This window comes from Nipponia nippon, unplaced genomic scaffold (assembly GCF_047370975.1).
Source record: "Nipponia nippon isolate SJK-2023a ecotype South Korea unplaced genomic scaffold, ASM4737097v1 scaffold_5, whole genome shotgun sequence".
NCBI classification, from domain to species: domain Eukaryota; kingdom Metazoa; phylum Chordata; class Aves; order Pelecaniformes; family Threskiornithidae; genus Nipponia; species Nipponia nippon.
Genome location: NW_028262369.1, coordinates 19,019,539 through 19,032,309, shown reverse-complemented (window position 1 = coordinate 19,032,309; position 12,771 = coordinate 19,019,539). Strand labels below are relative to the sequence as shown.

Below are 12,771 nucleotides of genomic sequence, written 5' to 3'. Positions count from 1 at the left end.
AGTTGTTCAAGGACCTTAGTGCAACTTACAAAGAAATTAAAGAAAGTCACTTACTGTGTGAACAAAAAATGTCTTAAAATTCTTGGCTTCTGGCCGCAACTCTAAAGACCATGGAATTTCTCCTTTTAGAACTTTGTTGACAGGATCCACATAATACAGGTGGGGCCCTTCTGTGAGCAGCAATTGGCGCCGACGTGCAAACAATCCCTAACAAGAAAATTAGAAGCAGCAATGCAAAAAAAGCATGAGAAAAAAAAATGTAAATGTGTAGATCTCTGAATTTAACAGCTGAGGTAGAATTAGAACAGCTCAGTGATAGGACAGTATGTTTGAGTTTGGGCGACTTTGTTTTCCCCTTTTGCTTTACCTATTTGACCTCACTCCTTTTTTAGGGGGTTGCAGTGCATTCCTACTACATGGCAAAACACAAGTGCTATTTTAAGAGAGCATCTTCAAGTTCTAAAAAAACATAAAACATCGAGCTGTACAGAGTGAAGCAAAATCTATTTGTCAGACATTCCAGCACAGAAGTCAATACTCATGATTTTGTGGAGAAAATCAGGAGCAAGCAGGTAGTAACTTAGATGAAAGAGAACCTACACTCCTGTAAAGCTGACAAAGACTACTGTTGCTCATCTGTACCATGTTAAAGTTAAAACCTAAAGCTGTTCTAATGTCACCTCTGCCTCTCTCAGGATACAGGCACTAGTCGGATCCAGGAAAAACACCACAGTTAAGGACAATATGGGCTCGTATTTTATTTTCCAATATTTGGGGCTCAATCCACATGCAGACATGCATCAAGACAAAGTGTTTAGTGGGCTGTATCAGATTGGGACGAGGGGAGGGAACAAAAACTCGTTTACTACAGTCTCAAAATGAAAGCATCAATAGCACATTTACTTTTAGCCTTTTCCGAAAATCAAGAGCACACCACTAAATTAAGAAAAACCAATCTTTTCACAAGAAAACACTACATTTTAAAAAATAAACAAAACAATTTGACACAAATAAGTTAAACAAGGAAGCTCTAAACAGGTTCCTTATCTATGCTGCAACTGTGCAAAAATGTGACAGCTGAATCTTGTTACAGGAAATTAAGAAAAGCCTTTACCTTTCTTTTGTCCACTGGGCCCATTTTTAGGATTAAGTTATTTTCTACAAACTGATGCCTTAAAAAAAAAAAATAACTATTACTCCAGAAGTAATTCTTCCACAGAAACAGCTTTTATTATTATTATCAAGCAATTTTCCATGTCTCTCCCCAGTGCCTCCTTTTCCACCAAAGAGTCTTGAACAACTACTACATAAGTTTTGGACTCATTCCACACCAGAGTTTTTTCTAAAATCTGACAGCGGGGAGGGGAGAGGGGACCACAAATGAGAAACTCCTCTCAAGAGTGAAGAGAAATGCTAGTAAGTACATGGTCTGGAGGTATTTTGGTTAGATATCAACAGAATATTATCATTCAGAAAAACCAACTTATGGTAACTGTAAGAAAGAAGGAACTTTTTCTAGTTCTAGGACTCTGTAGAGGGAAGACTTCTCAGAACTGGTATAGCATCATTTCTGCCTATCTTATAAACATACTCCACAACATCTTCTAGACCTTGTAAATTTTAGAAACGTAGTATTAGGTTTTCACTGCTATTGCTTTAAAAATATAAGTCAAGAAAACTCTAGTAGCTAATTGTATGCTTGAAGATATTAAGATTGACAAATACTAATTTGAATCAAAATAACTTATTTTTTCGGATTCTTTACCGCTGTGCAAGTAACAGATGAGGTATATTCAAAGATCTTACCAAGGATTTCCACCAGCTTGTTTTGCCAGAAGTAACCTCTTTTCATCTTCAGAAAACTGTAAGTCCAGCTCAAAGGAATTGTTGTCAAGATCATGAATATACTGTTCAATATTTCCTCCTGATGTCTGTGGTGTACTTGTCTCTGGGCCAGACAGTGAATGGGAAGAGGCAGAACCAGAAACTTGCATGCAACCAAACTGACTCAGGAGATTGTCATACTAAAGGAGGAAAACAAAATGAAGTAAAGAATTTTTTTTTATTAAAAAGCTTATTTTGCACTAAACTGTGGCTTTTAATTTAAGCATACTTTTGTTTATTATGCTTTTGGGCAAAAAGACAGCCTACTGTCTATAGATTAACAGGCACTTAGCCAAAAAAGTATGCTTGGTCAAAAGCAAGCCAACCAGTATTTTTTCCAAACACTCACTTTATCAGAAAAAAAATGCTGACTAGTTCAAATTTTAACCAGCAATTTTATATTAGATTCTCAGTAATTGAGTCTTCATTAAAATACAAATAATCAGTAGTTCCAATAAAACTATTTAATATGCAATAATTATGCTTTAATGAAAGTCTCAGGCAGCATCAGAGCTGAATATCACAATAGACAAACATACATTTCCATAACAGTCTTCATCATCCTCTGACATAGCAGGTAAATACGCGGTAAGTTTTGGAGGTGTCTGAAGATGTAGGTTCTCCCACACAATGGATTCGAAGAAGGGGTGAGCCTTAAGAGGTCCATATCCTCCCATTTCTTCACAACCTAATCTGTTGGTAGCATCTAGAACCTGAGCAAATTACAATTAAGTTAACATGCATGAAATAACGACAAGGAAAGGGTGAGCACTATTAACATTTGCATAGCAGCATGCAAAAACTTAAAACCAATTGGTCTCACTGCCCTAAGCGTACATATCTAGAATGTAAGGAGACTGCTTATAAACACAAGATGTTATTTGTCAGTATGTCTTGTCAGCAACATTTTGCATTAGATAAGCTCACAGATCTAGAGAAAGGAGCACTTCTTTGGGTCCACACATTTTTTTGGCTTTGTTTCTTCACAAAGACAGAAACAAAACCAAGCAAACATACAGAGAAGGCCTGATGGAGCATAGCTCATTTAAGTATAGCCCAGCATCACATTCTATTGATGCAAGAAGCTGTGGAAGCTATAGTTGGTGTCAAACATCAACCTCTCAAGCACCCTAAAACCGCACAGTTCTCAGGATGGTGACACAACCTGGACCTTACCATTCAGCAGGCACTGGCTTGGCCATAGAGCTGGCCTGGACACAGGAACATGCTGCTAGACCCTTCACAATGGTTGCACTCGGCATCATTCACAAACATAAGACACAGAGTTTCCTCCTCACCCCCTGCCCCATGCTAATATGCTAGACTATAGAACTTCAAAAAGCTTATACCACCCAAAATGTTCTCTGCATATTCATTTTAGTGTCATGGCTATATCTCACTGATGAGACAGAACTATTTTCTCTTCCTATCTGTCAAACATTCACATGCAGAATAATTCTTTGGCTGATACTATTGAGACATGCATTAAGTGCAAGGTAAGTGCATGCTAAAATGCAAAGTAAGTTGATTTACATTGTAATGAATATATCTCCCCACGATGTATAGAACACTTTTCAACTAAACAATTCATTATACAACAACAAGAATTAATCTGAGTACTATGTAAACTTAAGGATTTGAATGTTAACTTGTGTGTAATGCACAGTATTTAGAACCATTTGCTTCCATTTCACTGAGAGACATTCCTTGTCCATGCTTTAGAATTCAGATTTAAAAAAATAATCTAAGTGCTGTTTAATAATGGATGTTGATTTTCAAGACACTCCCCTACGCAGTCAGTAATGCTCACAGTCGTTCTTATTATAAATTTTGCAACAGAGTGCAGAGAAACTTTAGGAAAAAACTACATAAGCTGAATGTTTCCAATGTCATCAAATCATTGAACAGCAGCAAATATTTACCAATAGCTTTTCAACAAGGTCTTTTGCCTTGGGAAAAAATTTTTCTGGAAAGTCATATTCCAACTTTATTATCTTCTGGAATATAAGATATTCATTTCTGCAAAAGAGAAAAATATTAGCTCTTGTTATTAGTTCTCCATGGTTCCTTCACCTTAACAGTGCATAATGTGGACAAATATTAAACAGGAGATCTACAAGTTAAATCATATTCTCATAAATCTTTCTAGGGTAAAGGGGTACAGTCTTCCAAGTATCTATGATCCTGTAAGCACCAGATACTTGAATAATAACAAGAAAAGTTCAAATGGCTCAATATAGAGGTGCCTCATACGCTCTTCATGTAGGCATAGTTACCTTTATGGTATAAGTTACATGTGAAATCCTAAGATAAATTAAGGAATCTCTCTCAGGAACTCTAGTTATAGCTGTCTAAGCATCTTCATGACATCAGAAAGGACAAATAAAAGCAGGCATGACATTAACACCAACACTGCACCGTGAAAAGTTGTACTTCAGAAGTGGTAGTAAGGCAAAAGCCAAAACCAAGTCAATATATTTATGATCCACACATAAAGAATTAGCTTAAATCTCTTACCCAGCTCTAAATGGAGGCAATCCAGCTACAAGCTGATATATTATACATCCCAGAGCCCAGAGGTCAGAGCTTCAAAAGAAAGAGGAAAAAACACATTGCATGTTTTCCTATAAGAATTCTTTAAACCGTAATTGGGAAAAAAAAAAAATCTTAAGCTTCTGCTAGTTAGAACATAGCACGAACACATCAGACAAACCTGCCTAGCATGATTTCCACACTATTTTCACTTCATTCTTTGACAGAAGAGTAGGCTAGCAACACAACTTTTGAAAAAAAAGAAGTATACAGTAACCATCCCACAACAACTGGCTACAAGCGCATATGCAAAACAGCTGAATTCTCAGTCAAAATAAAGAATGGGTATGTAATGAGACTAAAAAGAATACTTATTATCCACTACCACAATTAAAAAATGCATCCAACAATGCAATATATGCTCCTTCAGAATTAAAATCCTTTCCTCTAAATATTTTATGCAAAAAAAAGACACAATACAGCTTTTTCACTTAAAGCGTTTCTTAAGACACAAACAAAAAGACAGGCTATATGGTACATGGGTGAGGGAAAGTCTTAAGTTTTAGTGTGCTGTAACTTATTTTACCTCCAGGTAAACTATACATAGATTTGATTAAAGCTTAGAAATCCTCATGGAAGACTAAAATACTAACAAAGACTCAAAACTACTCAAATTAAGAATTTTCTGTAAAGATGAAGCATTATGTAACTTCTAAAAGGAGATGATAGCCTGATGAAGGTCTTTCCATTAGCCAAACCAGTCAAAACCTTTTTACTAGAAGCAAAAGTGGAAAGTCTAATGGTATTTCTATCATTTCGAGAACAGCTAGCACAAATTACCATAGTTATTCATTTAAGAGATCACTTTTCCCTATGATTTATCAGTGATGACTTTGATTATTCTTTCATCATTTTAATAAAATAGATATACAACAGTCTGTAGGTTACCATCAAGAACCAATTTAAATGAGAAGAAATTTCTTAAGGGTATCACTCATACTAGGCACAGAGATGAGCTTTAAACCACTGCAAACCCCAAGCAGAGCTTAGCAAAGATAACTGCAAGTTGATCTAAATACAAGTCAAAGCAAGCTGTAACCTCTCCCCTGACAGAATGTGACATTCTGTTGGTTTTACAGCAGGAATTACCATATTAGAGCAAGCTTATATAAAACAGAATTAAAATAATTATATTATTTGGATAACAGAAGAAGTTTTTCCGATTTATTTATGGGTAAGAGAAAACCAACTTCACATTGCACACCTCCTTCTCCTGACAACACCATCTACCAGAAGGTAGATGAACTGAGGAAACCAGCACTCAGACAAGAAGCAATACTTGTTAAGAAAAAAATATTTCAAACACTTAAAAAAAACCTGTGTACTCAAGCATCTTGTTTCTTTGAAATACTAAGCTTGCTTACTTTATTTATCCCCTCCTGTCCATTTGACAGTATCCTGACAGAGCCAGTAAAGTTCTGAAATACAATAGAGTCCTCACCTTTTACAGGCAGATTTCTCTGTCAGCAGTTCTGGAGAAACATACTGTGCTGTCCCTACAAATGAGTTTGCCCGTGCTGTTAAGAAAATTGAAAGAAATAAGCAAATATATACTTACGGAGAAGCGAGCAAGCCTCCCCCCTTCCCCTCTGCCCCCACCCAATAAAAAAAAAAACAAAAAACAAAGGCAATCTATTGCAAGTTACATAATGCTACAAAGAACCCACAGGAATTTCATTTCTCTACCCATCCACAAAACCTGCTTGGAAGAGACAAATCAATCAATTAATCTCAGTGATATCAATTTGGTTCAAGAAGCTAGGCACTTCGTTAGGTATAAAATGTACAAACACAGGCTTACTACATTCAAGTAAAAAATTAAGTTATCAAATTCAGTTCAGCCTAGTGCTTTTTTCAGGCATTGCTTGCAGCATCATTGATTCACAGGTTAATACTAAGCAACTAGTGACACAAGAATTCTGTAACCTTCACATTTAAGCAACTCTGATAGTCACTGGGGTTAAATACATAACCAGAGTAAAAACTTACTGTTTCAGCTGAGCCAGAGTAACTGTTTGTTTGTATTCTTGTCTTGCAAATGAAAAGTAATTTGAAGTACTTTAACTTCCCACTATATTTGGTGATCTAGCTGGCTAGGCCACTACACCAAATATTAGCTCTTCTGATATAATCTAAGCAGTGACAATCAAAACTGTTTCAAGCTCTCTGTGATTTTGTTAGATAAGAAGTACTGATATTTTAAGGTTACAATGTGTTAAATATAACATACATACATTTTCAAAGGACCACATGCTATAGTTACCTGTGTCACATGATGAAGTAAATAATGGCATACCTTGTCTGCTATCTGCAGATAATACTTTTGCTGTTCCAAAGTCTGTTATTTGAATGTGCATATCTTCATTTAGCAAGATGTTCTCTGGCTTAAGGTCCCTGGAAAAGGCAGATTTTTAATATTTGAATAGTACACAAATTAACATTGCAAAACTGCCTAGTGACACATACATAATGCTATCATAAATGATGCAGACATTCTATAAACATTATTGTGTGAACTTTACCTTGTAGCTATCAACATGCAGACTGTTAACAGATTTTGAAAAGCCCATTAATTAACATTTTTTCTAAAAAGACCTGAAGTAATGAATAATCTCAAAACCAAGCTATTGTGCATCTCACTTGTTCAACAAAAATGAAAAAACATACAAAAAACCCTAAAAAACCCTTCACTCCCAAGCCTTAATTTAAATAACATCTGACAGACTGATATGGCAGTTAAGATATTCTAGGCCTGTTTACTCAGTGCAAAACTCCAGTTAGTCAAACAATGGCAACCCCCCACCCCCACCCCCCCAGCTAAATGTCCAGATAAGAACTGTAAACCACCTCCACTCTTTAAGAATGGCATGTTTACATGTGTCACATACAAATCCATGTATAATCTGTATTTCAAATGTAGGCATACCATTTGTATGGACACTGCCTCCGATTCAGAATAAAATCAGACCTCACAGTATCACACAGACAATATATAGCAATATAGAGTTAGATGTCAAGAGGTTCATCAGCAACAACATAAAAAATAGCATTGGGTTACACTGTTATATTATTTACTTTGCACCAAGTTTCCTCAGTTGACAAGAAAAGACAACATCCTTCCCTCCTAAGAAGTATCTTTGGATGTTCAAAGAAATCTAGAAGCATGGGAGTTGTTTTAGTTGAGGTAAGAAAAATCAGTGCAAATTCAGAGTTGTTTCCATCAACCACTGTGCAGCATTATTTTCCTCAGATTACAGCCCCCTATTATTGAAAAGCATGGGTTGTGCAGCTGTGCAGTTTAAAGCCTGTGGACTAGCACAGAGAGCAATTGGAATGAAGTAATTATGACACACAAGCCATAAAAATCCTGTTCATTTTCCTGTGACTTTTCTCAGAGAGAAGTAGAAAGTACATGAACGGAATGGACCTTTTTAACAGTTCTGTGGGGTTTTTTTTACATATACATATGTATGTATACATATGTATTCTATACACACATATACATACAGTTTGTATATCATATACCTATATTATATATTAACATAATATATTATGGATCTAGGATGTAGCTATATATCTATATATATATAGAGAGATATATCTGTAGTAGCTTTTCCAGAGTAGCCTGACATCTTAAAAGCAGTTCTATCTCATGTCATATTTCTGTAGGCAGCAGAAAATCCCAAGAGCTTTCAGGCACTGCCAGAGCTATGGACTTAATTAAATAAACCTAGTATAAAGTTCTCTAATTGAACAATTTCACTGTTTTCTTTTGAGCTTCTCATAGTGGCCTTCATATGAAGACAAATATAAAGCAGTTCTTTTATAATACAAGATTTCCAATATAGGCTTAGTAATACTGACAATCATGCTATATTCATTTTATAAGCATTCTCCCAGCCTAACACATGGACTATATAATCACAGTCAAACTGGGAGTTCTGGAACTTTTTTTTCCCCTGTAGAAAATTTTATACTTGTAGTACTCTCCACATCCAGCCCCCTTAGATTCTATTCCCAATTATTTCACAGAAAAGTACTAGGAAAATACTTCGTCCTCTTAAATATAACTGAAAGAAGTAATAATGCTATCAGAATTATAATAAGCCAGCTTTTTGCCAACTAGCATCTACTGTTCCATGAACAGCTGCTTGGGAACCTACAGACACAATAGATTTCTTACCCAAAAAGAAGTTCTGCAGCTCAGATTTCTCACACTTACAGCTTTAATTTTTTTAATAAACATGAATGATGAAACATGCTTATCCAGACAATATAATTACATCAAGAACAACTGTGAAGGTCCCATTAAAAACTTTGCTAAATTTCACCATTTACCTACTTATTGTTCAGTTTTGTGGAAATTGTTCACTCAGTGAAAACTGACATACATTAATTTTACTTTTCTTGATGACATGCTGCACACTAATTCACACACCAGCAGAATTCTAGTTACTTTTGGTACATAACACTGCAGAAAAAAGATGTAGTTAAACAAAAAGTCAGTTTCTGGTTTTAGACCAACTGATCAAGACTGAAAAAGACAAGCTTTTGGTAATGTCAATTCATAGAATCATAGAATACCAGGTTGGAAGGGACCTCAAGGATCATCTCGTCCAACCTTTCTAGGCAAGAGTACAGTCTAGATGAGATGGCCCAGCACCCTGTCCAGCTGAGTCTTAAACATGTTCAGTGTAGCTAGTAATCCGAGGCCAAAAAGTTTTCTTTCTTTTTCCCTCCACTAGAACAGTTGGTCTAATAACAGAGATTGGCTCCCATCCTAAAGTTTTCTTTGTTTAGCTCCCTATGTTAACAACAGTACTAATGCTAATGAAATGCTATTATGCCCTCATTAGCTTTCGACAAAATTCACGTTTACTTTAGACTTCACAAAGAACATTTTTTTCTAGCACACCTTGTGCTAAACACCTTGTGCATAATCAAGGGCATGTTGGTCTCAACATTGTATTACCTGTGAATTATTCCTTTCCCATGCAAATACTCCAGGGCTGATACAATTTCAGCAGTATAAAACCTGGTACAGGTCTCATCAAATGAGCCAATTTTGCGTATATACTTTAGCAGCTCTCCATTTTTGGCATAGCTAAGCCCAAAATCTGAATGTAAGTATAGTTAAGGTCTATCACCAAACCATTCTAAAAACAAAAATCCCCATACCTCATTGCAAAGAGAAGAATAATACTAAAGCACACATGAACAACAGGGTAGAAGTGAAGTTGGTTAATCTGAAACTCTACATGGTAGCAACCTAAAACAACTTTTAAAATATATTAACAACCTAAGACACAGGTCCCAATTTCTTAGCATAGCAAAGACTACCTAAAGTGTTAAATTTGTAGTTTTTCCAGTCACCTGAATAATTCATTTCAACTGTATACATAATTGCCCGCAAAGAGAACCATTTACAGTTATAACAAGCATTTGACCTAAGTTTAAAATTGCCCCATCATCTGGAAAGTTCCAAAGCCAGCCCAGCGTTCAATGAGCAAATGTTGACATTACAAAAGAAAGCCCCTGTAAGTTCTGTTAGTGCATGTGTGTACGCATGTATCCATGTATGTATGTATACACACGATATAGGGACTGTTAGCACTGCTAGCAGCCTCTGTGAAAGACACAACTACTTAACTGACCCCAGAAATAGACTGATCTATCATTTTACTCTTGGCACAGACAATTCAAAGCAGGAGGTTTAGGAGGAAATTCAAATGATTAACATTTTCTTCACAAGAAAAAAAAAATGCCGACTGCACACCAATGAGCTTTCAAGACAAAACCGCACTTTGCAGTTACTGCTAGAGAGATAACTTGGGAAACAGTGACCCCAACAGAAGAGTTTCAGCTTTCTATCAGATTACTCTGTAAGCACTTTTACATAAGAAAAATTTTAACAGATCTAATTGTTCAAATAAGAAATAGTAGTAAATATAGCTGGCTACCCCTATTTTAAACACAGGAATTGTGGTGGTTTACTGTATATATCAGAAATAAAGCATTTCTAAAACATTTCTCATACACCCCCCAAATTTTTTAATTATTTTAAACTTAGGTTGTTGCAAGTCGCCCTTCAGCATTTACCACATGGACAATGTAAGTTACTGTTTTATTCATTTCCCCTGTCCTGTAAGTCAGTCACTCTTCTCTTTGAGGGGGCACACTTATTCTGTTTGCTTAATTTCTATTAAAAGCATGACTGCAAAAATTGCATCACAAACATTAAGATATTTTACACACCGCAAGTTCTTCTCAACATTCCTGTTAGACAATGTTTCAAAGGAACCAAAACTGGGAATTGCTACTTTTCAGAAAGCGTTACAGCAAGTTTTAAAACGCAAAGGATACATAGCTTTTCATCGTCCTGAAAGGTGAAGTAGAGTTTCACAAAAAAAGGGTGATCCAGGCGGGACATTACATCTCTCTCTCGTGTCACATATGGCACCTTGTTTTCTTTTATGATATGACGTTTTTCTAGAATTTTAACTTAATGAAAAAAGAGAGAGTGAAAATGCAGGAGGTACAACCAAATGAAGTCCGTCTAAGTAATTTGTTTGGGTTTTTTTTTTTTTTTTAGATAAAATTATCATAAACCCACTAATTCTGTCTTTTGAACAGGTGTTTTGTAACAGTACTACATTGATCTGTATTTTTAAAAAGTTCATGTTGAAGGAGTCGATACTTACTGGCATATTCTCTAGAACTTGCCAATTCTCGAGCCAAGACAACCTGTTGCCAGAAGAGAGAAAATATATTGTAACCATTCATTGAAGACATACACTAACATTGATTTTCATCTTACCATTCATTGAAGACATACACTAACATTGATTTTCATCTTACCATTCATTGAAGACATACACTAACATTGATTTTCATCTTACCATTCATTGAAGACATACACTAACATTGATTTTCATCTTACCATTCATTGAAGACATACACTAACATTGATTTTCATCTTACCATTCATTGAAGACATACACTAACATTGATTTTCATCTTCCAGTAGGTATTTAGAATACTGATTGTCCAATAAGCTATCACAACTGCAATCAGCAAAACATTTAAGCATGTGTTCATATTCTTGCTTCAGCAAGACCTCTGCAGAAATTAAGTTCAGGATAATGCTTGTTTTGCTAAAAGACTTATACACCTGACTGGGTAATCACCAATTTACGTTTTTTTCCCCCCAGAAGAATTCTGAAGATTGTAACATAAGTCACAGTAAATTGCCAAATCATCTTAAGGGGGGGGGGGGGGTTGGAAAGCAATAAGTGCGCTGAGGAATATTTATAAAAATCTGTCACAGTACTTTTTCTTAACATAAATGACAAAGATTGAAAGATAAATTTTATCTGAAAGATCAAAAGAAACAAGTGAGACACAGCTTTCAACTATTTACAGTTTGATAGGTAAAAGATTTAAAGAAAGAGAATGAGAGATTTCCAATTAGTAGAAGCAAGGGATAAAGTTTCAGACAAGCAGTTCTACATTTTTAAAGAAAAAAGCTTTTGGAAGAACACAAATTAAAGCTCATCTTCAAGAAAGAACTTCTATAAAAGGCAACTTTTAAGACAATCTGAAAAGTCCTCTTGCATGAATCCGAACAATAACCTTGTACAACAGATTGACTACAGTTTGTGGTTTTCTCATTTTAAGTTTATATCCACTCCAATACCTTGCTAGAATCTTGACATTGTACTATTTTTTTTTTAAATCATTGCACCAGGCTTGTTTCTAATCCACTTTTCATTACATTCTAATCCCTTGCAAAATCAGTTATAACAGAGTACTCCAAAATATTACATACATCTGATACTAAATGTTAGGCATTTAGGAAAAAGATCTTCTAAATAAGGCACTTTTTCAGGTGAAAGAAGTGCATGCAGTTGCACTCCTTCAGTATTAGAAAATTGAAATCTCAGTTCAGTAGTAAGAGGCACCTTTAATTTTCTAAAAAAGGTTCATTTTCTACAAACACACTGAAGTTCACAGTATTTGATCAATGAAAATTTCCACTAGAAACAACCAGCCTGTTACAAGCTGCATCTCTGCATAAGGAATTTTTGACACCCTTCTCTGTGTACACAGGTAACATTTAAAGCTGTGCAATCAAATAAGAATGTTCTTAACTTTTCTCGTTTTTGTTGCCAGGTTTCATCAATCAAGTCTACCATTAAAGCTACTGAAAGCAGGTCACTTTAGAAGTCAGTTGTCAAATAAATACCCAGATATATAGTACTAACTTTCTGCATTTTGGAAATTGATACTTTTACA

The 12,771-nt window shown here is 35.4% G+C and overlaps 1 protein-coding gene across 3 annotated transcripts in view; it reads right to left on the bottom strand.

Moving 5' to 3' along the window:
* Window positions 1-12,771, bottom strand: part of PDPK1 (3-phosphoinositide dependent protein kinase 1) — a 37,484-nt gene that overhangs the window by 5,540 nt on the left and 19,173 nt on the right. For 2 of the 3 annotated variants that reach the window (XM_087730841.1, XM_009467863.2), the window contains exons 3-13: window positions 11,178-11,220; window positions 10,840-10,977; window positions 9,449-9,593; window positions 6,773-6,870; window positions 5,918-5,993; window positions 4,402-4,470; window positions 3,807-3,903; window positions 2,424-2,597; window positions 1,807-2,024; window positions 1,115-1,172; window positions 55-207 (exon numbers count right to left, since the gene is read on the bottom strand). In XM_087730841.1, the coding sequence (XP_087586967.1) occupies window positions 55-207; window positions 1,115-1,172; window positions 1,807-2,024; window positions 2,424-2,597; window positions 3,807-3,903; window positions 4,402-4,470; window positions 5,918-5,993; window positions 6,773-6,870; window positions 9,449-9,593; window positions 10,840-10,977; window positions 11,178-11,220 (1,269 nt within the window). The remainder of the gene's footprint in view (window positions 1-54; window positions 208-1,114; window positions 1,173-1,806; window positions 2,025-2,423; window positions 2,598-3,806; window positions 3,904-4,401; window positions 4,471-5,917; window positions 5,994-6,772; window positions 6,871-9,448; window positions 9,594-10,839; window positions 10,978-11,177; window positions 11,221-12,771) is intronic. The other variant, XR_015698666.1, reaches the window with a different exon arrangement.